This window comes from Siphateles boraxobius, unplaced genomic scaffold (assembly GCF_051911475.1).
Source record: "Siphateles boraxobius isolate OS27281-9 unplaced genomic scaffold, OSU_SipBor_1 25, whole genome shotgun sequence".
Classification (NCBI taxonomy): domain Eukaryota; kingdom Metazoa; phylum Chordata; class Actinopteri; order Cypriniformes; family Leuciscidae; genus Siphateles; species Siphateles boraxobius.
Genome location: NW_027508866.1, coordinates 15,894,973 through 15,919,171, shown reverse-complemented (window position 1 = coordinate 15,919,171; position 24,199 = coordinate 15,894,973). Strand labels below are relative to the sequence as shown.

The 24,199-nt window shown below is 39.7% G+C and overlaps 2 protein-coding genes across 4 annotated transcripts in view; both read right to left on the bottom strand.

Moving 5' to 3' along the window:
* Window positions 1-417: 417 nt before the first annotated feature.
* Window positions 418-3,332, bottom strand: LOC143750087 (uncharacterized). Of its 2 annotated transcripts, none has more exons than XM_077242941.1 (3): window positions 3,196-3,332; window positions 1,851-1,964; window positions 418-874 (listed from the first exon to the last, which is right to left on the bottom strand). In XM_077242941.1, exons 1-3 carry the CDS (start codon window positions 3,242-3,244, stop codon window positions 660-662), a joined length of 378 nt encoding a protein of 125 aa, XP_077099056.1. In that variant the 5' UTR covers window positions 3,245-3,332; the 3' UTR covers window positions 418-659. The 2 variants fall into 2 exon arrangements, with proteins under 2 accessions (XP_077099056.1, XP_077099055.1); XM_077242940.1 differs by having other exon boundaries at window positions 1,851-1,991; window positions 3,196-3,307.
* A 520-nt stretch (window positions 3,333-3,852) lies between these two features.
* The window catches only part of tacc1 (transforming, acidic coiled-coil containing protein 1), a 29,312-nt gene continuing 8,965 nt past the window's right edge, over window positions 3,853-24,199 (bottom strand). For both annotated transcript variants that reach the window (XM_077242939.1, XM_077242938.1), the window contains exons 2-13: window positions 22,213-22,316; window positions 16,841-17,843; window positions 15,436-15,496; window positions 10,575-10,734; window positions 9,471-9,523; window positions 9,003-9,125; window positions 8,444-8,520; window positions 8,293-8,336; window positions 8,017-8,177; window positions 7,822-7,928; window positions 5,879-5,999; window positions 3,853-5,750 (exon numbers count right to left, since the gene is read on the bottom strand). In XM_077242939.1, coding sequence (XP_077099054.1) covers window positions 5,682-5,750; window positions 5,879-5,999; window positions 7,822-7,928; window positions 8,017-8,177; window positions 8,293-8,336; window positions 8,444-8,520; window positions 9,003-9,125; window positions 9,471-9,523; window positions 10,575-10,734; window positions 15,436-15,496; window positions 16,841-17,843; window positions 22,213-22,316 — 2,083 coding nt within the window. In that variant the 3' untranslated portion in view covers window positions 3,853-5,681. The remainder of the gene's footprint in view (window positions 5,751-5,878; window positions 6,000-7,821; window positions 7,929-8,016; window positions 8,178-8,292; window positions 8,337-8,443; window positions 8,521-9,002; window positions 9,126-9,470; window positions 9,524-10,574; window positions 10,735-15,435; window positions 15,497-16,840; window positions 17,844-22,212; window positions 22,317-24,199) is intronic.

Here is a 24,199-nt window from a genome sequence, read left to right as displayed (position 1 = left end):
AAGGTAGGGTTGACGCCAGAAACCGATTTTCATTTTCAATCGCAATACAACGTCTGTCCAACGTTGGAGATTGAGTCAATTGGATAATTGATAGACATGGATGGATAGATGGATGGATAATTGATAGACATGGATGGATAGATGGATGGATAATTGATAGACATGAATGGATAGATAGAAATGGATGGATAGACATGGATGGATAGATGGATGGATGGATAATTGATAGACATGGATGGATAGATAGAAATGGATGGATAGACATGGATGGACAAATGGATGGATGGATGGATGGATGGATAATTGATAGACATGGATGGATAGATATAAATGGATGGATGGATGGATGGATTGATGGATGGATAATTGATAGACATGGATGGATAGATAGATGGATATATGGATAACAATTAACAATTTGTTTTACCTGGTCATTTATTAGTTTATTCATTAGTTCAGCAGATGCTCAGATGAGCTCAAGTACAACAGAAAATAAAAGAGATCAACACAAAATCTAAGCAGTGTTTAATTAACCTCTGTGTGTGTAACAGCATGAACACACACACATATTATGCTGATCCCAATAGACAAAAGCTCATCTATCAGTTACATTAAATAGATCAGAGGAGGCTTTATTTGACATGTATGACTAAAGGGGTTTACAGGGAACTGCCAGCCAGTGTGATGAGCAGGACCCCCAGCAGCAGGACAGAGCTGGAGCTCAGGGGCGGGGCGGCGCTGTGTTCCCCGTGGCTGTGGGACCGGTGCGGGCCGTTACAGTCGTCGTTGAAGCAGCATTCCAGCTTCACCTCACCATTACTCAATTGAGACTTGTCACAGAAAGACTTGTAAGCGCATGACTTCATCACAGAGTCTGTGGTGAACAAAACACATAGATTTAAAGAAACACATCACTTACAATAACATCCCCTCAGTCCGAGCATTGCTGAAGGATACGTCAGACAATCCTCGTTTGGTCTGTGCTGTTGGTTGAGAATGTGTGCAATCCAGCAGACACGGTATTATGTTAGTAATAGTGCAGACCGGGGCTAGTTGTCACAAGAACTGTAGGTTTTAAGCCAGAAGATAACTTACATACATTTTTGTTTAGCAGTGTTTTTGTATATTGACTTTAAACACAAAGTTCAAAACTCTGTTAAATCAGCATAATTTTTTATGCATTCTGACCTCCAAATTAAAATCAAATTTTTTATTTGTTTGTTTGTTGCTATAGATGCTGGGTAAACAATTGGAAAAAGCATAACCATAGTGACATACAGAACATTCAGACTAGAGTACTTTTCAAACTTGAAATATCAGGTCGAGTTGTTGCATGTTTTTCTTGTTTTCATTTTTTAAATTTGATTGATTATAATATTTAATATAATTTATTGTAACATTTGTTATTTCAGTGCTTTAATTCAATTAAAACAAACTATAATAGTCTGTTTAATGGCAGGTTCAAATTTAACAACTTCATATAGATTAGAATATCGGGGCATGTTGTCACAGTAGTCCAACGAGTTCAGTTAACTGTACCTGTAATTAACGGTGTTTTACAGTAAAGGTGTGTAAATGTTTGATAGCTTTAATTGTAACCAAGTAAATTAATTGTATTTCATAAATAATCACTTGGGTTACAACAGTGACAACTAGCCTCCGTTTACCCCACCATATTAAACTGAAACACCACAGATATGGAGGGATGTCTCCTCCATGTGGTCACTAAGAGAAATATAACAGCTGTGTGTGTGTGTGTGTGTGTGTGTGTGTGTGTGTGTGTGTGTGTGTGTGTGTGTGTGTGTGTGTGTGTGTGTGTGTGTGTGTGTGTGTGTGTGTGTGTGACTCACTGGGTCCTGTGATGGTAGAGCAGGCATCTGAGTGAGCAGGACACACTGTCGACCCCTGCTGGTTACACTCCTCCATGTTCTTAGCGACACAGGTGTAACACTTCAACCCCTCACCTTCACACACCGAACAAGACAACACAGCTGATCTGAGATTATACCACTCCAAACTATGCAAATACTAGTAAACTTTTTACAAGGACTGCATTGAATATATAATAATAAACAAATAATAATTCATTACATTTATATAGCGTTTTTTTTATTATATATTTTAAAAAGTAATTTATTCCTGTGATTTAAAGCTGAATTTTCAGCATCATTACTCCAGTCTTCAGTGTCACATGATCCTTCAGAAATCATTCCAATATGATGATTTTATATATAAGAGACATTATTATTATTATTATCAATGTCGGAAACAGTTGTGCTGTTTATATTTGAAGTATTCTTAGAAAGTATGATGAGCAGCATTTATTTGCATTTATTAAATATGTATTACATTTATTAAACAGAAATATTTTCTAACATTATAAATGTCTTCACTGTCACCTTTGATCAATTTAATACATACTTGATGAATAAAAGTATGAATCTTACACAAATGTTTCAATGGTAACTATTTCCACAAAAATGTTAAGCGGCAAAAACTGTTTTCAACATTGATAATAATAAGAAATGTTTCTTGAGCAGAAAATCATCATATTAAAATGATTTCTGAAGGATCCTATCCTATGACACTGAAGACTGGAGTAATGATGCTAAATTCAGGTCACAGGGATACATTACATTTTTAGTTAAAACAATTATTTGAAATTGTAACAATATTTCACAACATTACTGTTTTTGCTGGATTTTTTGATTAAATAAATTCATTTATATATAAAATTACATTTAATTTGTACCATTACAATTATTAACATTAAAATTAACATATAACATTTATATTAAAATTTGATTATTTATGATACATCTAAAATAAAGAATTTCACACATTTAATTCATGAACAAAACAAACAGTAAATAAATAAATAAACCATTTTATATAGGCTACATTTAGTAACAGCAACATGTTGTTGTCAATATTAATAATAAAATAATAATTACATTTATGTAAAAACGCTGCTGTTACAAAATGTAATACATCAATCCATTTTAATAATGTATACTTATGTGTGGGGAAATGACAATGAATATTCGATTCATATTTTAAAATTATTGTAAGTATTTTAGTAAAATCTATTACAGGAGTATCAACACTCAAAGTAATTGCAGCATTAAAATGAATAAGGAAGCAATATGAAAAAAAAAATTGATTTGGATATATCAATATTATACAGATACTCACTGTGTAACACAGCGGTGAACAGGACTATTGCTGCGAGGAGAGTCTTCATGTTGAGGAGATGCTGTATGGAGAGAAGTGCTGAGACAGTGTGGAAGTCTTAACTACAAAACACCTCAGCGCCTTTCCATAATCCCACAGTGTGTATTCATCACCGGCTTAACACACACAATGCATCTGCATAATCCCACTGTAAACCAGGCGAGAACGAGCAAGAACGGGGCAGCCCCATTAAAGAGGAGAAAGTATTTATGATCTGGACATTTCTCTGAACATCTCAACACAGATTTCCCCTTTTAACAATTACTGCAGGACCCATGCAAGTCAATTACACTTACCAGGCCACAGAATGACATCCGGGAACTTCCGGGAATTTCAATGATTCAAATATTGCATTTGTTGTGTGTTATTTGCAGCACAACACAGTTTTGATTGAATTCACTGCAGTATTTGTCCTCAACATAAGGAGAATCTCTTTGTGAGTGCACATATTAATACCCTGTCACCAGATATCCCTCTTAAGAAGAGATTATCTATATATGCAACACACTCACAACCTGAGAATCATTTCTGTAAAGACATAGATACCGATACTGACTGAAACATGCATCTTTGCACCTAATAAGGCATTCAAACAACATAAAAATAAAAAACAGCGTCAACAAGCTAATTATTTCTTTATTCAGGGAATGCATTTATGCACAAAATATATATTAGTCAACGGGATATCTGTGCAACTCTTTCTTCCACTTTACAAACATTGATAACACAGTAAAAGAACTTCTCATAAAAATATAGACAGGTCAGTGAGTGCTGTAAAGAACACCAACACGCTCTTGCAATACAGGCTCGGTTTCTCTACACGACCCGTTAACGCTTGGCACACGGAAAGCGGATTCATTTGGCAGTTGGATATTCTTGCATAAGACGGCACAGAGGAATTGTGTGTAAAAAACGAAACAACAACAACAACAACCAATAGAAAGCATCACTTCAGCATTAGGCATGTATACTAGTCGGGCAAAAGATTATCAATCCTCGTAATTACTTCATTGAATGTTTTGAAAATGATTCGGTCCACAGGCATGACTTTGGACAGCTTCTCTGCGACAGAGAGTAAACTTGTGAAATTCTCTGTAATTCATGCAGATTTTGAAAACAAAGTATTTCATACAAAAAGTTTAAGTGCTTTCAGTTAGGTTTGCTGTTGTGCCGTTACATTTTGCGAAGCAAGCATTTGATCGGATTATTATGACCTCAAGTCAAGCCTAGAAAAAAAAAGTAACCCATCAGAACATCTGGTAACACCAGAGCTTGCTTAATATAATAAATTATGATAATTTGGCACCTATAAACACCCAGAGAGTAAGAAAAACAATGTATGGAACTACAACTGTCTACAAACTCTTACAACAGAAGCTCAAAGCTACTCCGTAAAAGAATATTCCGGGTTCAATACAAGTTAAACTCGACAGCATTTGTGTTGAGTAACAAAAATTGTCATTTGAATCCATACAATGTAATATAAATCCAGCTTTTTTCCACCGAGATTACAGTGAGGGACTTGAACAGAAGGGGGGCAATTTTAGAGCAGAAATATTCGAATATATTCTTCTTAGATTAATTCTTCTGTGAACATGTGCATATTATTTAAGCTCTAATTAAGCTTTTAGGCATTGTGGGTGGCAATAAAGTAGAAAAATTGCATTTAACTTTACAAAGAAAAGGTTGGCAAGTGATTTTTCACACTAAAATCATATTAACCCTCATATTGTTACGTCATGTTGCTATACAGTTGAAATATTTAATATTGTAACGTTTAACATTCACTTTCATTTTAAGTGCCTCACTGTAAATCTGGATTTTTGCTTTTTTTTAAAGAAGAGGAAATTAATTAATTTATTCATTTTTGTGGTAATCAACATTATACCACCAGTGATGTCAATTGATCTTAAACTTGTACTGAACCCGTAATTCCTTTAAAATTGTATCATGATCTCTAATATATAACCAAATAAGTACACAGGATACAGTATTACCAATGCAAGAAATGTAACTAAAAAAGTTGTAAATAATATGATTTGCTCCCTCCGTTACAAATAGCAGCAGTGCAATCATGTAAACTATGAACAAGGCCTTTCCACAAACACCTGAACACACACCCGGAGTCTCTCCCAAACACACAGCTGCCATAACAGCCAGCAGAAAGTCATCAGAATGAGATATATGGGTGGTTTTCCCACTTTCTTCAAGACCAATGAAACATTTTATACCACCAAAATATAGGTGTAAGTCCAACATCAGCATTTTCTGAATCTGTAAAACAAATCATTTGGGACTCATATCTTGTTGTTTCTTCCAGTGCCTGAGCCAGACCCATGGAAAAGTGACTCCTTTCCAAAAAGGAAAAGAAAAAAAAGCAATGGGAGATCCAGAGGCGTTCTTAGTCGGGTGGGTTTGGGTCAAAAATGATGAGGTTCTCCTTCCTTTTAGTCCGTTGTGCCCAATTTTGCAATGAGCTCATCACAAATTTTAGTGAGCTCTTCAATCTCTTGATTCTGGAAAAAACAATGTGACTTTTAAATAAGGTTTTATTGGAAAAAAGGATTTGTAACATCTTGAGTTGAAGTTACAGCATGTGTTATATACGTCAGATGTGGGTGAGGATGAATGTGTGAGAGTGTACCTTCTGTTCCAGCGCCCGCTCCAGGGAATCCACCTTCATCTGCTCTTTTCTTAGGCTGGCGTTCAGCGCCACACTCTCTGCGTTGGCCTTAGTTCGCACCTGAGCTATTTCCTCATTCGCTCTGTAAAAACGAACGCAGGTCAGAAATCTTTCAATAGCCCCTTTCGCACATCAGGGTGGTTCTCCGAGGACTAAATGTTCCCCTAGGACCATATTCTTGGTTGTATTTTCACCGCTAATAGGAACTCTAAAGTAACGTAAGCTGCGCTTGTTGTTGTGACTTTTATTTTGACGGTGTGGCTGACTTTTATTTTGACGGCACGTTTGAGTTAGTTTATAAGAGCAAAATTATAAGCATAATGAGGCTGTAAAAGCAGACTTAGTTTACCTGTTCGGCGTGATGACGTTTAATCTCCTCGACAGCCTCTAGAGTCCAATTTAGCCACTTGTTAGCTACCGCCTTTTTCAAGACACGCAACAGCTTCAAACAAATCACGAGTGGGATAATACTGATGTATTTTATGTTGTAGAAAGTGTTTTGAACTTGTGTTCACCACAGACATTATTTCAGCCATTTAACAAAAAAAAAACATTGACTTCGGGACGATGAAACCGGAAGTGCTTTGGCCTACAAAGTGATGTCATACCTGCACCACTCTATTCTCCGTCTTCATTAGTTTACGATCTGTTTAACAGTCCTGTTTAATATGTTAAAAGGTAACTCAACCCCTGGTCAGAGCCTGATTCCACCCACTGGCAATATTGAAAAATGCTAGAAAAGTGGGCAGAGCCCAGCGGAGGGGGTGCGTGCACCTGAGACCCACATCTCTCTGTAGGCAAGGGTGTGGTGAGCTGGTGCCTGCTTACATCACTCAGTACCACAACATCCAATTGGAAAATTAAACTGCAGTAGCCACCGTTCAACCTGAAGAGGGCAGCGCTCAGACGTTTTTACACCATATATTGTAGAACTAAAACACTTTATACCCAAATGTCAAAAAATGTACTTGAATCAATGAACAGCATTAATAAAGCCTTACAGATCATTAAGTTAAAAAAGTTATTTTAGGGTTTAGTTACCCTTTAATAGATGTTATACAAAGAAAGTAGACCTTATATGAAAAAGTTTTAGCTTTTAATGTGTCGCTAGCTGAGCAGAAATACATAATCATATTTCGCTTAGTCCCATCAAAGTTGCATAGGATTTTCTCTTTAGCGTAAACATTGAAGGGTCCATCTATCACTGTTTTCCATGGAGAGTTAGTTTGTGGAGTAAATATATAAGCTATAAACTATGTGTGTACACGGCTTTTTTTTAAATGGCGGGTGCTGGTGTTTCAGTTCCTGCGGTGCAAATACGCCAAAAAAGCGGTACTCCCGCAATTAGTTCAAGGAACTATGAAAAGGTTTCTCTGCTGCGAAAGCCCCTAATTGTGCAAAATACATTGGATAAAAGGGAAAACATGCACATGGGAAACTGACGTATCATTTTAAGGGTCTGTTTACACAACACCGTTTTCAACTAAAACCGGAAGACTTTTTATGCGTTTTGGCCGTTCATTTACACAACAACGGCGTTATGGTGGCCTGAAAACGCAAACTTTTGAAAACAGATTTCAAAGTGCAAGTTTTTGAAAACGAAACCCTTATCATCTCTGTGTAAACTACAAAAACGCAAATCTGTGAAAATGGTGATGTCATGCACTTGTGTAGGCTATATGTGTTTAGTCTATACAAGCTTAATTGCAAATAAAGGATATAAATATTAACAGTAAGAAATAAGGGGGGCATACTTACATCACTAGAAGTGGTTATAAGAATTACACAAATCAACACAATATAACATTTTCTCATTAAAAATTAAAGGTCCAAAAAAAACACAATTCTGATTTTAGTACATCGTTGTCGTGTAAACGTACCCTAATACTGAAAATGGTTCTTACTTGTCAAGTTTCTCCTCTGCGTGGATTTTGAGGGTCTGATAACGTTGTTCCTCCTGCCTCACACGGGTGAGGTAATCCTGAGCGCACTTCTTTAGCACTTCCTCATTCTGATAAGAGACCAGCAGAATCATCTGTATAAATTCAGATGAATTGTTTATATATTCAGAATTTTGGACACTGAAGAAGACATCTTACCTTCTTATAGCCCTCAAGGACGGTCTTCAAGTTTTCGTAGCGTCTGAACAGGTCGGACAGCGAGCGCTCCACCGAGTTGAGGTCGGCGAGGGCCTGATCTCTCTCCAGGGTAACCTGGTGGACACTTTTCTGAGAACCTATGTTCTTTCGCTGCTCATCTTCTGTATAGCGGAAATCAGACAAAAAAAGATTAGTGCATTGCAGAAATATGCAAACACTTAACTTAAAATGTGTATTCATTATGTTTTTGAATGTTTAGAGAGGTTGATCACGCACCTATCATTTGACCTACCGTCTTCTCATACTCATTCACTATTTTCCTATAGTGAAATCAGTAAATAATGTTAGAATGGTTCATTGTCCGGACTGTACAGTGGGGGGGATTAAACTTGATGCATTCTGGGAAGGGTTCTAGATAAGGATGTACCTCATTTCAATGACCTCCAGTTTACCCTCCTCACATTTCCTCTTCCACTCATTGGCTTCGATCTCTTTGGCAATAATCTACAGGTACAAAAATGCAACTTTATCCAGGTAGACTTTAAAATTCAATTTAAAACTACATTTAAATGCTACATTAAACTATTACAACTAATTTAATAGCAAAACAAATGAATAATAATTATTACAATTATTAAAATGAAAAAATCTAAATGTAACCATTTTTATTTAGTTTATTTGTCATTTCAGTTTCAGTTTGTTTTCATTTGATAGGGACAAAGCATGTTAATGAACATTTGTACAAAATACACAATATAAACAAACCGGATTATAGCAATATTGCTAATTTATGTCCGTAGTCCCTAGGCAGGTACACACAACAACAAATACTCAACTATACACACAAAACTACTAAAAAAAACAATAACCAAAACAAATTTTCCTCTTTCCTCTGACCCCTTTAATGTGTTTACATGTCCTGGATATTGTGCTGGACTGATCTCAGGACAGTATATCTGGAAACAGGGAAGGTGTTTGAGTGTTACCTCTTCTCTGATCAGCATGAGCACTGCTGCTTTATCTGTCTCACTGAGAGGAATTGAATCCAGCCCGGAACTCGTCTTTACTATGGTCTCACTGTCTGAAGAGCTCAGAGAATGAATCTCACTCTGCAGAACAAACACAATCAGAGAAAAGCTTTAGGAACTGTTTCATTTTGAAATTGATTTATTATACCTTATGTTCCTATCAATAATAATAGGACTATATGGCAGCATGCATAATACCACATTTTTCTAGGAGATGTAACAATGACTACCCTTTTTCCTCTGACCCAGTTATTAGCTTGCCCTTGAACAGATTAAGTCTTGTGGACATCACTAATTCCCTTAAAGGGTTTATAATTATGAATCTCTGTCAGGCAGATATGGCACCTCTGCTAGTAGCCTAGTGTGTTGAAGATAGTCATACAGAATTTAAAGGAATGCCATAGATACTAATCAACCAGAACTTACCGAAGAGGAAAGGTCCTTCTCATCAAACCGGTCTGTTATCCCTACTGGCAGGTCTGATTAAAAAGAAAGGTAGATTATAACTGACTTGATTAGCCTATATTGTAACAATTTCCTAGGATTTTATAATCACTAAAATTTTTATCTACTTTACCAGTGGACAAAAATGTAGGCCCTATTTGAAAATATGAAAACCGTTTACAAGGGTGTCTCTCAAGGAAATAGTAAGATTTCAAATCATTCATACAGTAGCCACTAGGGGGCAGCACAAGATACTATAGCGACATGGTGTCACTTGCATCCAGATCAAAAGCAAGTGCAGCATTCACTTTATTCTAATTCTGAATTAAATGTATCCACCCATAACTACAAATTTTAATTAAAGGGAAAGAAGAAACAGAAAGAAAGCTCTTTCTTTATGCGGGCATTATCTAAGGAGACAACACAAAATGGCAGCGTTTGTAAGAATGGTAAAACAATATTCAGTGGGATCTAATGTAGGGCGGGACTTAATTGCATCCTTTGCGATTTGATTGGATCGTGTGAAGGCTATGCTATGCTTGTTTTGGTTATTTGCTTCCCGCCCGTGCGCTCCAAGACACGAAGTCAGCAGCAAAATATACAAGTAAGTAGTTTCTAAAACAGATACATTTATATTTTTTATAAAAGATTATGAAAAAATTTTCTTTCAAATAATCTGTCTGCCTAATTTCACATTATTTTTGGTAACCGCAGGGACATATTTTCTATGATGAAAGGACCACTGCTTCATCAACTTAATGAACTTCATAATCTTGCCAAACTACTGTTCTCTGGTGGCTAAAAAAATAGGATTGTCTGTAACTGTTTTTGTTTACTGGGCCAATTAAAATGGCAACAGAACAGAGGACTGTTATTTTTTCCTGGGAGATAGAGAGAGAGAAGCTAGCTTAACAAGAAAGTCTGTTTCCCATACAATGCCCCCAAAGTGTATGATCTAACAGAGCAGTGCTTGTTAAACCTCATTAGTGACAGATTGACACAGTCTCTAATGATTTTTGATTTATTATCTGAGAATAAACACTGCAGTACTACAAGTAGAACAGAATGAGCAGTTACCAGCCTCACCATCTGCAGTCTTGGTACAGGTGGTTGTTTTGGTGCAGTCTGAAAACTCCTCTGGCCCGTCCTTCTGGCCCATGACAGTGGAGGCTAACTTCTCCTCATCTGTGGCGTGATGGACGCGGTGAGGCAGTTTAGACGCAGGATCCTCCTGCACGTCTTTCTCCTGTGAATAAGAAAGCAGATAATAATGTTGTGTAGACTTGACAGACTTAAAACATTTGATATGTAATGGTAACACTTAAAGGACAAGTTTGGTATTTTACACTTAAAGCCCTGTTTTAAGATTGTTTCTGATGAAATAGAACGGTTAAGATTGAAATTTGAACAAATGCTGCTGTCCCGAGAATTTGAGGTTTCTGTGTTAGCACCCCCCCAAACCCCCCCTCCCCCACCTCAAGAATGGTTTTATAGGGGGCACTGGAACAATCATTCATAAAACGCATTAAACTTTAGTTTACAAAGACGTGAAACTCACCGAGTGGTCTGGGGTGTTCACTGATATGCTCACACAAAAATCGCTGCAAAACATGCTTTCCAACAGGTGTTTTACCATTCGTTGTAAAACTGTGGACCTATTTTTCCAAACACCTCACAGCCAGACATTCTTCCGTTGAGAGCTTGAATACTAGACACTCCAGCCCAGTTGGTGGCGATAATGCACCTTTGCCAGTGTTTGGATAGCGTAGCCTACGATACAGCGACTGGAAGATTACACAAAGAATACAAACAACCCCATTTCCGTTTCCGTCGGCGGAGTAATAACGTACTTCACAGAACATCCAATACAAGTCAATGGAGTTGGACAAAAAATACGATAAAACCTGTTGGAAAGCATCTTTTGCAGCGATTTCTGTGTGAGCATAACAGTGAACACCCCAGACCACTCAGTGAGTTTCACGTCTTTGTAAACTAAAGTTTAATGCGTTTTATGAATGATTGTTCCAGTGCCCCTATGAAATCATTGTGTAGGTGGGGGGGTGGGGGGTGGGGGGGGGGCTAACACAGAAAGCAAAAATTCTCAGGACAGCAGCATTTGTCCAAATTTCAATCTTAACCGGCCTATTTCATCAGAAACGATCTTAAAACAGGGCTTTAAGTGTAAAATACCGAACTTGTCCTTTAACAGATTTTGCATTGATGGTAAACGTACTCGGTTACTAAAGTAACCTCGGTTCCCTGAGAGCAGGGAACAAGTATTGCATAGCTATACGCAGTGGAAAACTAAATTTTTTGAGAATATTGAAACCTTTATTTTTAAATGCAGTGCACCTACACATCCAGCACAGCACAGAGCTGTCTAGCTCACTGATTGGCTGGGCTGCGGGAACTGCACGAACCAATGGCGAAGTAACGAGGACGCACAAACTTATCAGGGTGCTTCCTGCCTCGCGTGTGCTGGGCGTGGCTGCTGACTATATAAGCAGCCCATTTCGCCATAGGAATCAGGATAAATCGACTGAAACGACAGTACCCGAACGTGAAGCTTAATAGCATGGCTGGCTACGCAATACACATTCCCTACTCTCAGGGAACCGATGTAACGTTAGTAACCGAGTACATTCCCTTTTCAATTGGTACACCACTGGACCAAGTCCATGAAGAAGCCATGCCCCTTGTGGAATGAGCTCTGACCCCTATGGGACATTGTAGGCCCATTGAAGTGTAAGCTAGAGAAATAGTGTCCACTATCCATCTTGTAGGATTGAAAATAATCCAAGATATTTGAAATGAACTAAGACATTTGCTTTACTGTTTTCTAACCCCCTCTTTCCCCAATGACCATTACCATTATTCCCAAGATCCCGAGCTGTACACCAGCTGGTGAACACTGACCATTTAAGGGCGTAGAGGCTTCTGGTTGACCGAGCTCTAGCCTCTGTGATAGTGCTTAAGACTTTTTCCCGGGAGGTTCCCGGGTACTCGTTGAGGGGCCATACATGGAGGGCCCACAATTCGGGACGAGGGTGCCAGATTGTTCTGTTCGCCTGCGTGAGGAGGTCCCTCCTCAGCGGTATAGGCCAGGGGGCTGTTTCTAGCAGCTGCGCAAACTCGGGGAACCATATCTGGGTCTTCCAGAGAGGGACTATTAGTAAGGCCGAACACTTGTTTTCCCTGATCCGTTCGATCACCTGAGGGAGCATCGAGACCAGAGGGAAAGCATAAAAGGGCAAATGGGCCATTCGTGGGCCAACGCATCCTTGAGAGTTGTCTTTCGAGGTGAAGAGGTCTACCTCTGCCCCGCCGAAGACACTCCAGATCAGTTGAACCGTCTGAGGGTGGAGACACCATTCCTCTGGGGGAACATTGTCTCGTGATAGAATATCTGCACCCTGGTTCAGTATGCCTGGCACATGTGACGCTCTCAGCGAGCGCAGGTTGACGCGAGCCCATAAAAGCAGGTGTTTGCTTTCTCCTTGAGACCACACCCATGCTCACACCAGACTGATACCAGCCGGTGACTTTCCAAAGGAACAGGGCTCTGATACAGCCTTGGCTCACCTTGATGCATACTGTAAGTGGCCGTGTCGCCACGCACGAGCCGGGACTCAGGGTTTTAGCCAGCGCTAAAGGGGACGCATGTGCGACCCGACACTGAGTTTGATTGCTTCGGCAGGTAGTGCTGCATAGCCTGCGGCGACTTCTGAGCCTCAGTGAAGCGCTCAGAGAATCGCTTTACCGCGTGGGCCGAAGAGACCAGCGCTCGAGATCTGTGAGTCCAGGAAGGCAGCCTTGTCCGCATATTTGATCTCTGTCAAGTTGAGCCAAAGATGGCGCTCTAGCACAACTAAGCTGGCCATGCTTCTTCCGATCGTCTGGGCTGTGGTCTTAGTAGCACGCAGGGCTAGATCAGTGGCGCTGCGCAGGTCCCTGAAGGTTGCAGGGTCCGGTCCAGACTCGTCTATGGAGCGGAAGAGTTCAGCTTGGAACACCTGGAGGACTGCTATGGTGTGCAAGGCCGAAGCAGTCCTACAGGGATTTGATGGGTGAACCGCCTTGGCTCTCCATCCAATGGCGGTGGGCGGGCAAATGTGCGCAGCCAGTGCTTCCTTCAGAAGGGGAAGTTTCTCATACCCTCTCTCTTCAGCGCCGTTGAGGGTGGTCAGCGTGGCTGAAGTTGACGAGTGGAGGCATGCAGAGTATGGGACGCGCCATGACTTTGTTAGCTCGTCGAGCTGGACGCTGTCGAGGGGCCTGCTGGCGCCCCGGCAGAAACCATTCATCAAGGCGGCTTCTGGTGGGCTCCTCGGGGGAAGACTACTCGAGGCCGGGGTCCGCGACGGTTTTGGTGAGGGCGCTGAGGAGATCGGCGTCCAAACTAGCCCTGGCTCCGCTGCCGCTTGACTGAGACGGGGGGGCGGGGTCTGTGACAGAGCCCGGCCATACCTCGCTCTCTGATGCAGCCAAAGACAGGCTGTCATTATGCTCCTCTTCCGATCCACCGAATGAGACGAGGCCGACCGCTTCGAGGGAGGGGCGCTGGTCTGTCTTGGTGAACAGGACGGGCAAAGGATTTCTCTCTGGAGAGAGTGAGGCATGGTGGGACGGGGCTGGCGTGGGCTCCTCATCTCTGAGCGCTCAGTTATCCTCTGACCTCGCCATTTCTTCCTCCGTAGTTCGAGGAGGTTGGGAAATGGGAGGGCGCGAGGGGCGGTGTCGCTCTCTGAAATAAAAAGAGCTAGCCACGAGCGCAGAGAGGAAAGCGGCATACTCTCACAGTGAGAGCCAGCTCCTTGTGTGAGTGCAGCTTCAACGTGTCCGGCTCCCAGGCATGAAGCACACTCAATTTGTCCGTCTGAGGCAAGCAGAGGGGCTCTGCATGCCTTGCAGTCGGAGCGTGACATTTGAAACAACGTCACTTGTGAAATTTGCTCTTTCAAAGTGCTGCCGCAGCGAGCACTTGAAGCAGGTAAAGAATATTAGTGTTCGCCGGATGGCCCCAGGGAAACGGCGAATCAGGAGAGCGCCGACGCTATATCTACGCAATACGAAGTGAACGTTCTCGAAAGGGAACAATGATTTTCCCTGGCTGCATATAAAATAGCTCTGTAATTCAGCTTTAAACAGGCAAAATATTTCAACAGTCTAAAAAATTAGTTACAGCCCCTCAGACTCTGTTCTCCACATAGAGCTTTAAACTCTCTGGGACAAAAGCATAGGCGGACACCGTGACCTGTTTTGGGAACCGCATCCTATTTCAGTTTCACAAGCACACACACACACACACACACACACACACACACACACACACACACACACACACACACACACACACACACACACACACACACACACACACACACACACACACACACACACACACACACACACACACACACAGTGTTTTCAGGGGGACTTTACATAGACATAATGATTTTTATACTGTACAATATCTTTCTGCATTTTTACATTTTCAAAAAACATCACTTAGAATGATTTATAAGCTGTTTTCCTCATGGGGACAAAAAAAATTTCCCCTTTGTGGGGACATTTCGTACTCATAATTTAGGGTTTACCAGAGCCACACACACAAACAATGATGCACACTAGTGTCCTGCTTCAGAGAGAGCAAAGATATAGAGATATTGCATTTCAAGAGGAGAGTTTGTTCAGAGTGGGTTAATGGGAGAAAGAGAGAGACTGTGGAACATGAAGGAGGGTGTTTGCTGAGTCACTGCAGTAACCACAAGGTCCAAGACAATACAGCAAATCTAGTGGCTTTGTATATATAATATTGCTAATGCTTTCATAGTAATGTACATACAAAAGCACACACATTTGATCAGATACAAAGTACAGAGATGCACGCTTGCCCACACAAAACAAGATGCATACTCTTATCTTTTGGGCAGTACTGAAATCTTACCTGATTGCAGACATCCAGAACTAGGGACTGATTCTCATACTTGTTTACTTTACACGAGTTCCTGCAGAAAAGAATATTGACAACATCAGAATATGCGACCAAGAAACATTGGAATAACTTTTAGCAAAAACTTCCCTGATAGTTGCAGTAATACAGATAGTATCAGAGAGACCAATACGTGGGCTGATTAATCACCAGTTTGTGATATTTTGTCTCATTTAAGATATTTTGTCATGGCATAATGCACATTTTATTCTTTTAAGCATTTTTGATTAACTTACTTTAGCAATTTTCTCGACATCTTGGCATAATTAAAAGTGCACTAAATATTTTGTTTTTCATGAATTTCCAGCAAAGGTTTTACAGATAAACATGTTAAAAAAGATGCACACTAACATCAGATTATAAACTCCAGTCATATTAGTGCATTATATCCTAAATAGCCTATACACGTCAACATTATGTTGGCCATCCAGCCTGTCTTCTTGATATTGGCATCTATTGAACAACTCATTGGCTATGGTTAACCATTCAGAAATAGGGATAGTCATTGTATCCTACAAAAAACGGTTCAGACCACTTAAAACAAAGCCTGCATATCTACATTGTGCTTGATATAACAACTGTTTAGTATATTGAGCACCATGAGAGGGTCAAATCTGAAAATCATTACAAAATGCCCATGGAGTTAATCAATACTGTCTGCATGAACAGTCAGAATACAATAAATAAGTACACCTTCTGCCCTAGTTAGTTAGGAGGACTGATACTGCACATGATTTGGAGCAAGAAGGCAGTTCAGCCTTGAACTGTGCTCATGACATGCAATGGGACAGAAGAGATAACATTGAAAGTACAGGAAAGGAGGGCAGCAGAGGATACTTACAATAGAAAACAGAGAAACTGCACTTGCTCAGTGGTCCTGAGGACAGTATGACAGGGACAGGGGAGGGAGGGAGGGAGGGAGCAGACACAGAGAGGAGGGGATGTTGAGAGGGGACGTGCCATAATACATTAGAGGCCAAGATTGGAGCATGAAGAAAACAAGTAGGAGGGAGTTTAAGCTTCCTGACTTTCACAAACAAATATGATTTAGTTTGTCGAGGGGATGCCATAGTTTAGTGGAAAGTGGGAATCGTATACACTGGGACAGTGTAAACAAGACTACCATACATTTTAATACTGTGAACTATCAAATACGATTGTGCTACATGAAAGATGCATGTTGAAAAGTCAGGGTTGCATTCCAACAATAAACACATAAGTGAAAAGTAGATGTGACTGATGTGTTTATCATGCTTAGTGGCTGAAAATCAATCCTGTTTGTTAATAGACACAACAGAAAGCCACAGATGCAACACACAACATACTTTTTGCCTGTCTGTCTAGCATAACTGCCACTCACTTGATGATCCTTTCTTTGTTTTTCTTCTGTGACTGTCCTGTTTGCTTCCTCTGCTCCAGAGTTTCGTCTGGTTTGTGTTTGTCCATTAGCTTCTCAGTCGTTGGTTTAATTGAGTCACTTCCACCTAAGGTCTTTGATGGCTTAAAAGGATCAATAGAGTCATCAAAACGATCAGGGTCAAAACTATATGATCCTTTAGGGATTGTTGGCGAGCTGCTAAGTTTACCGTTCCCACCAAAAGGATCAAAGTTGGGATCATCCCACTGACTTGGGTCAAAGTTGTAGGATTTCTTAGGAATAGGAATATCATCAACGTTCATTGGAGTCACATTCTCAGATGGTGGTTGGTCTTTTTCTGATGAAGTCTCCTGTGGTAGAGCTGCTTTTTCTGCAGCTTTTGGTCGCAGTTTTTTTGGAGTAATCAGCTTGCTGCTTGTCTTTTTTCCAAACTTCTTGGGTCTCTTGGCTTCGACATCATCAAGTCCAAACTCCAACATTACTGGCTGTGCAGGCATTTCCTCCATCAACTCTAATTTAGTAGTGGGATTGGCAGGTGGAGAGTTCTGCAACTTGGTCTCTTCAGTTGCAAATGTATTCATGTTGTTGTCAAACTGTTTAGGGTCAAAGTTGCAGCTGCCCTTCGGAAGTATCGGAGGATTGTCATCCACTTCGTTGGGGTCTACGCCATTCAGTGGGGCCTTCACCTTGAGGGAAGGAGGTCTAAGCTTGAGGGAATTAGTGTGTGGTTTGGAGGATAGTTCTTCAATGTGACCATTGCAGATGTTGGCATCATCTGTTGTAACTGCTTCAGCAGGATCAGGCTGGTCCACATCCATGTCAGCAGAGGACAGCTGGTTCCTGGATTTCAGGGTCGGGCTGGGGTCCACACTGTTCTGGCGCACGACCGGGGCAGGGGCATCCTCAGGAAAACGCTCATCCAGGGTCAAGTTCTGGGCTTCAGTTGTGATGGAGGTCAACTGATTCACATAATCTTCTGTGAAACCTGTTGAGAGTAGAAGAGGTAAAAAAAATTTTAACATGGTCTATATAATTTATAGAATTATCCTGTTGAAATATGCAATAATGTGATACAGGATAATGCAATATGTTCCTCTAATATCATCTTTCTTGTATTTTCATTGTTTTTACTTTTCCTTTTATATATTCTTAGAGCACATACATACAATATGCTCTATTGTTAAACCTATGGAGGATATTTGAAGAACAGACTTCCTTGCGTCAGAAAAGACAGGAAATGCTTCGCTCAGGATGCAAAGAGTTGAACAATAGTCTTCTCTTCCCTGTCTCCAACAGGCACAAATAACTCAACCTCAAGCAACAATCAGCCATAAAACTGGGCAAGATGTTTCAGCACACCCATTTCTGATTTACTGAAAAGAAGACTTGGCCTTTCATGCACGTCCTGGTTTTGCCGAGTTAGACGCATTCCTGGTTGGGTCAAAATATTTTGTTGATCCTGGAACAACATTTCTGTCAGAAAATGTAATGCTAACCATATCCCTACCCATAAACCTAACCCAACCCATAAGTTATACCTAAAATCAGAGGGAAGAAATGGTGAATAACACTGATGTAGAAGCACCTAACCCTGGTTGTAAGCCTAAACTTGACATAAATTTTAAACTTGTCCCTCAAATCTGATTGGCTGATTGGAATGTTGTTCCAGGATCAACTAAGATGTTGATCCAGGAACATGTCGTACTTGGTAAAATCAGGTTCTCTGCCTCTCTGTGCCAAAATACAAAGAAAAAAACTGCCTCTACAACTGCATTTCAAGCCACTGTAACAAGAGGATACCTGCTGAACAAGTCACAATTCAAGCATCTACATGTGAAATTGTCAATAGTATTAAAGTAGTCATTTTGAAACATTTCCCTTTGACTAACAGTTTTGCTGACAGTCATCACTGAGTTTTGATGCAACAGTCTGTTGCTAAGAGACAGGAGGAGACAGTCTATTTATAAATAAGATGTATGACTTTGTGCTGACCTCCAATTGAGATGGCTTTGAGAAGCACTAGCGGTTATCTGTTCAAAATATTTACATGCAGGAAAGCACATGTCCAACGGGCGACTGTATCGGAGTTGAATTTGTGAATTCGTTTAGTGCTCCAACATTCTGACATTGGTGCTAATGTGGGCAACATGAGTTTGAGTCTGTTCAAGTGATATTTTGTAGTGGTTAAGGCTCTTGGGTGCTACCTGAAAGGTTAAAAGTTTGATCCCCAGAATGAGTAAGCCATAAGCCTTAACTATTGTACTCTTAAGTAAGGAGTACAATACCTTAACCAAAGACTGCTCCTTACTAATAGGTTCTTAGCACTGTTCTAGGGTAACATCACATGAAAATCATATAAACAAATACAACTTTTAGGCTAGTAATGTCTTAACTGTAACACAATGATTTCCTCTGGACATCCAAAAAGAGGAACTTGAGCTTCACAAAATAACATTATAGGTTCCCTAAAATGCTAGTTTGTGAAGCTCAAGTTCCTCTTTTCATGTATGAAATAAACACAACTACAGCCTTCAGCATTGTAATGACAATATTCAACCCACAGACCTTCCATGAGTCCTTTCCAATGTCTACGCCCAATCTTCCTCCTCCTTTCGCCAAGTTCTAGCTATCTCTTTTTTCTTTGTGTCTTTTCCACACATCTTGTACTACACTGTCCTTCACTGTTAAATGATATGGCAGACAGCCCTTCCCATCGAGGACACAATGCACTCTGATCAGCACTTTCTCTACAGCTGCTCTTGTCATCATTTCCAGAGGTCAAGGCTCCTCCTCGACATGTTGTTTTAACTTAAAAAAGTAACTGTTTGTTCTGCCTTAATTTTAAGTTTAGTCATCTCAAATATCCAAGTTATCACTTAGTACAATTTCAAATTTCAAGTTGACTAAACTTAAAATTTGAAGGCAGCACGAATACTTACTTTTTAAGTTGAAACAGCTATTTTATTTTTACAGTGTATAGGATGACCTACTTTCTGCAATGGATAAACCTCTTGGCAGATATGAAGTACACCATCTAACTATGCATTCTATGACCGTTTTTAGGAACAGGAAGCTTTGAATGTCGTATTTACTATCTGCCAATTTAGGGCCTTGAAATTCATTTATATTGGATATATGTGGTATCTGAAATGTAGGTTTGTACATCAGATAAAGGTGTCTGCTAAATGGAAGACTACTAAAAATTTTGTTCAAGCTGTTTCTATGACATGAATGTTATTTTGAATGTTATCATGAATTTTATACAGAAACAAAAGCTTTCAGGCTATGGAAGCAACTGTTGACAATTGAACATGCAACACCAGTGAAGTAGAATCATCATCAGACACAATGGTATTGGTTATGCAGCCAGCGCTAGTGGCAGTGACTTAAGCTTCCTCTTTGTGGTGGGAGTGTGATGCATCGACAATGTGTATTTCATCAAAACAGAGCAGGCAGTGCTTCGGAGTTTATGAGCTAATAAATTCAAAACACAAATGCTTCATCTCCACCCTCCTGAGAAACATTTCAGAGCAGTTTTGATTATATAACTACAGCAAAAGAATTAGAACACTCATACCAGGCAAATGCATAATACTGTCACAACACATTTGTCAATACGGTCATAATGATACTGCACAAAAGAGCCAAAAAAATTACATTGTACATGACTGAGTTTGTTAAAGAGTAGAAAAGGCAATCAAACAGTAAATAATGCTTGTTTTTCAGTTAAATTCTCTGACGTCAACAAGCAACTGTGTTTATGTATGACTTTACATTGAAGGTGCAGCAGGATTTAGTACCTGGGGTGGAGAGGACACAAGGCGGCTTCTGTTTACATAACCACAAATTCTGGCTAATGCACTGCTAGCCACGAAAACGTGTTCTTCAGCAATGGCATGTGTCTGTACAGATTTGAGGTTGAGGACGACTGTAATGGAAACTGGATTGGGCTCTGCTGGAGCCAGACTTTTATTGTCTGTCTGCTCAAGCAATCCAAACCATGACACGTAGGCTTGGAAAGGCTGGCTCTATTAGCCTATAGCATTCTGCATTTCTCAGGACAACTTTCTCACAAAACTCACCAAAAAATGTCTCATTAAAAGATTTATTCATGTGAAGTAACAGTCACGTTTGCAGAGATACAAACTCGTAATAAATCATAATAAAGCAAAATGATGAAAGCAAGCCAGCAAGCCTAGTCTAATTTCAATGAGTGCAAATGTGTGTTTTAGAGTGTCTGTGTGTGGCATTTAGAGAAAAGAACTAAATCACATGACGTTCTTCGCTGCAGGCCTTTGACCTTTTTCCATTGATAAACGTGCTCTGAGAGGAGCGGACGCTTTTGTTCAATTCCAAACTCCTGAATTCCAAGCTGTGAGCTTTTCCCACATTGGGTCAGGGGCCTCTCTTTACCCAAACCTCTATTTTCCAACCTCAAAACCTCCTCCACTCCATTACATTTAAGTAACTAATACTGTCTGCACATTTTTGATTCAAGCTGAGGTCAAAATTCATCACTGTAGTTGAATCTTTGAAACACAAAACAAAGAAACTCATCCTCACTGAGGAAAACACTGGCAAACGTTACAAGAGCTATAGTACACCTATACTAAAATAAGATTTCAAGTGCAAAACAATAGCAACATACACATGTACATGTTTTCATGTAGGCTTAACGGTATTGACAACTCACATTTTTTAGAGTGTTTATGAGATTTTAATAGGCAGATAAATTCCTCAAAAAGAGTCTGGGGAAGTGCAGCTGTTTTCAGTTAGTCATATGGTACACTCCCCTGAATTTGGACATGTGTCTTTAAGAGGAAAATTTAAAGAAAACAAGCCATGTTTTTAAGTAAAAAAAAAAACTTCTAGATAAAGACCTGGAATTCTCTATGTGTAATTCAAAATGTAGCTTGAATTCTACTAGCAAGTCAGGCCTTATGAATAGTGGTTCCCAATTTGCAAACAAATAATTATTTTAAAACAGTCCTTTTCCCTTCCATGTTTGTAAATTACTCGATCATAAAAGGAAGAACTTTGTTAAAATAAATATTTGCCCATTTACTTTCCTTCCATAAGGTAAAGTATAATTTATAGTCATTATAATGGGCCTGACCCACTATCCCCTGTTTCCAACACTACAAGAAATTCTACCAACAATATATTACATACAAAAGTGATACTAAAAGATCACACAAAACACTTGGAGACATACTTTCCTCCTGTTGCCATGGCAACATCACATTGCATGAGAGGAATAGAGGCATATGTACTGTAGCGACAGGTGCTATGTGGCATCACTGAATTTATGTTCCGTTTCTATGGCTCTCAGTTATTATGAGGTCTTTGTTTACCTGTGCTCTCTGCTATTGGTTGATCCAGTGCTGATGGTTCTTTAAATGGCTGATGGACAGGCGACTCAGCTTCAGGTGTGTCAAATTGGCCCTCTGAGTCCGAACTGATTGAAAATGAAGAAAAAACTGTGGTTAGTAACAGGACAGTTCTTAAATCTGTACTAGGTTGACAAAAAGGACATTGCCATGGTTGTTTGGCTCAGCTTGATTTCAATTAGATGGATAATGCTGTTGTCAGATCAGGGCTGATCAGTATAAAACATACAAACTCATCAGATCATCAAATGATATAAATATTTAATAAAACGTTTTCCACATGTGGCTTGGGTGAAACAAAACTGAACTGAGCACATCATGTTCTCATTAAATAATAACTATGTATAGCTGTGACACCAATACCTTCTGCAAATTGTTGTTTATCATATGTGTGTGTGTGTGTGTGTGTGTTTGTGTTGGGTAACACTAAAGAGTTTTTTTAGGTAAATGAATAGTCCCACAAAAAAAAAGAAAATGACTTAGCATCATGTTGTTCCAAACCCATATGACTTTAATTATTCTGTGGAAAACAAAAGAAGCATTATGATATTAGGCTTTCAAGTTTCAGAGAAGACTCATGTAACATAAGTGTCACAAAAGCAGACCAGATTACTCCAGTTATGTGATAGCTTTGTGTGAGGGTTTGAAAGATGTTAAGGGAATAATTAAATAAATTTCAACATATATGACTTCTTAAAACCCATTCATTGTAATTGAATGGAAAAATGTGATCAGTACAGTTTCCTAAAATGTCTTCTTTTGTATTCTGCGGAATAAAATAGAGGTTTGAAAAAACATTTTCATTTTTGGGTGTACTATCATTTTTACAATAACAACAGAGCATAACATTCATGAGCCTGAGCTCAAAGGGAAGCATTGTTAATCTTTTGTGTGTGTGTGTGTGTGTGTGTGTGTGTGTGTGTGTGTGTGTGTGTGTGTGTGTGTGTGTGTGTGTGTGTGTGTGTGTGTGTGTGTGTGTGTGTGTGTGTGTGTGTGTGTGTGTGTGTGTGTGTGTCTCCAATCTGGGAGGACTGCCAGTCTTGTTGCACTAGGCCACCTGCAGTCCCGTTAGGGAAGTAATCATTACTAGCCCAGCAAACAAACACAACAGACGAGAATAGATGAACTTGCAAAAAACACAACTGAAATCTTATTAAGTAGTGCTGTGAAAAGGTTTTGCAAAAATATCAATTTCATTCTGTTGTACCCAACACAAACCACTCCACTAAATCACTGTATTTTTCATAAAATCCCTGCCTGCACAACTCACGCTGCTTGTGTTAACTCATACTGAGCTCCAGAGAAATGAGTAGCTCTCTGTGTGGGTTGCTTACTGTGTGCTTTTCTAAGTATATTTACAACTTTCATGATCCTGACACTCTTTTGGGCCATTGTTCAGGTCTGTGTGGTGATTAATTTGCAACAGTCTCTCAGGCTGCGAGGTGTTGGGAAAGAAAAGATTCTTCCTGGAAAGGAATGTTTGCAGACAGCTCAACAGCACATAGACAGGATGTCAACAACACAACTTAGGGGAACCAAACAAAAACATTATATTTGCCCGGATGACACATGAATTAAACATTATATAAACAAGAATAAACTAATTTATTAGGTACTTGCCTATAAAATAAAATAAACACACTGCTACAATGCTAAACTGTTGTGGATGGTTGCCAGAGTGTTGCTATGTGTTTGTTAAGATGTTAGCAGCACATTGCTTTGCAGTAGTTGGGATGCTCTGGGTGGTTGCTGTTGTTATTCTGGTCTCTAGATATGGCTTGGGCCCCCCAATTATATTAGAGTCATATATAAAGATGGGGAACAAATTATGCAGGTTAATAGTCAAATCCTCAATCCTTAATATAAGCAATAGAAATAGTGATGATTGTCTTAGCATGTACTACTAATGAATTAGGGTAATATACAAATAAGTGTCCTCTTTTAAACCATC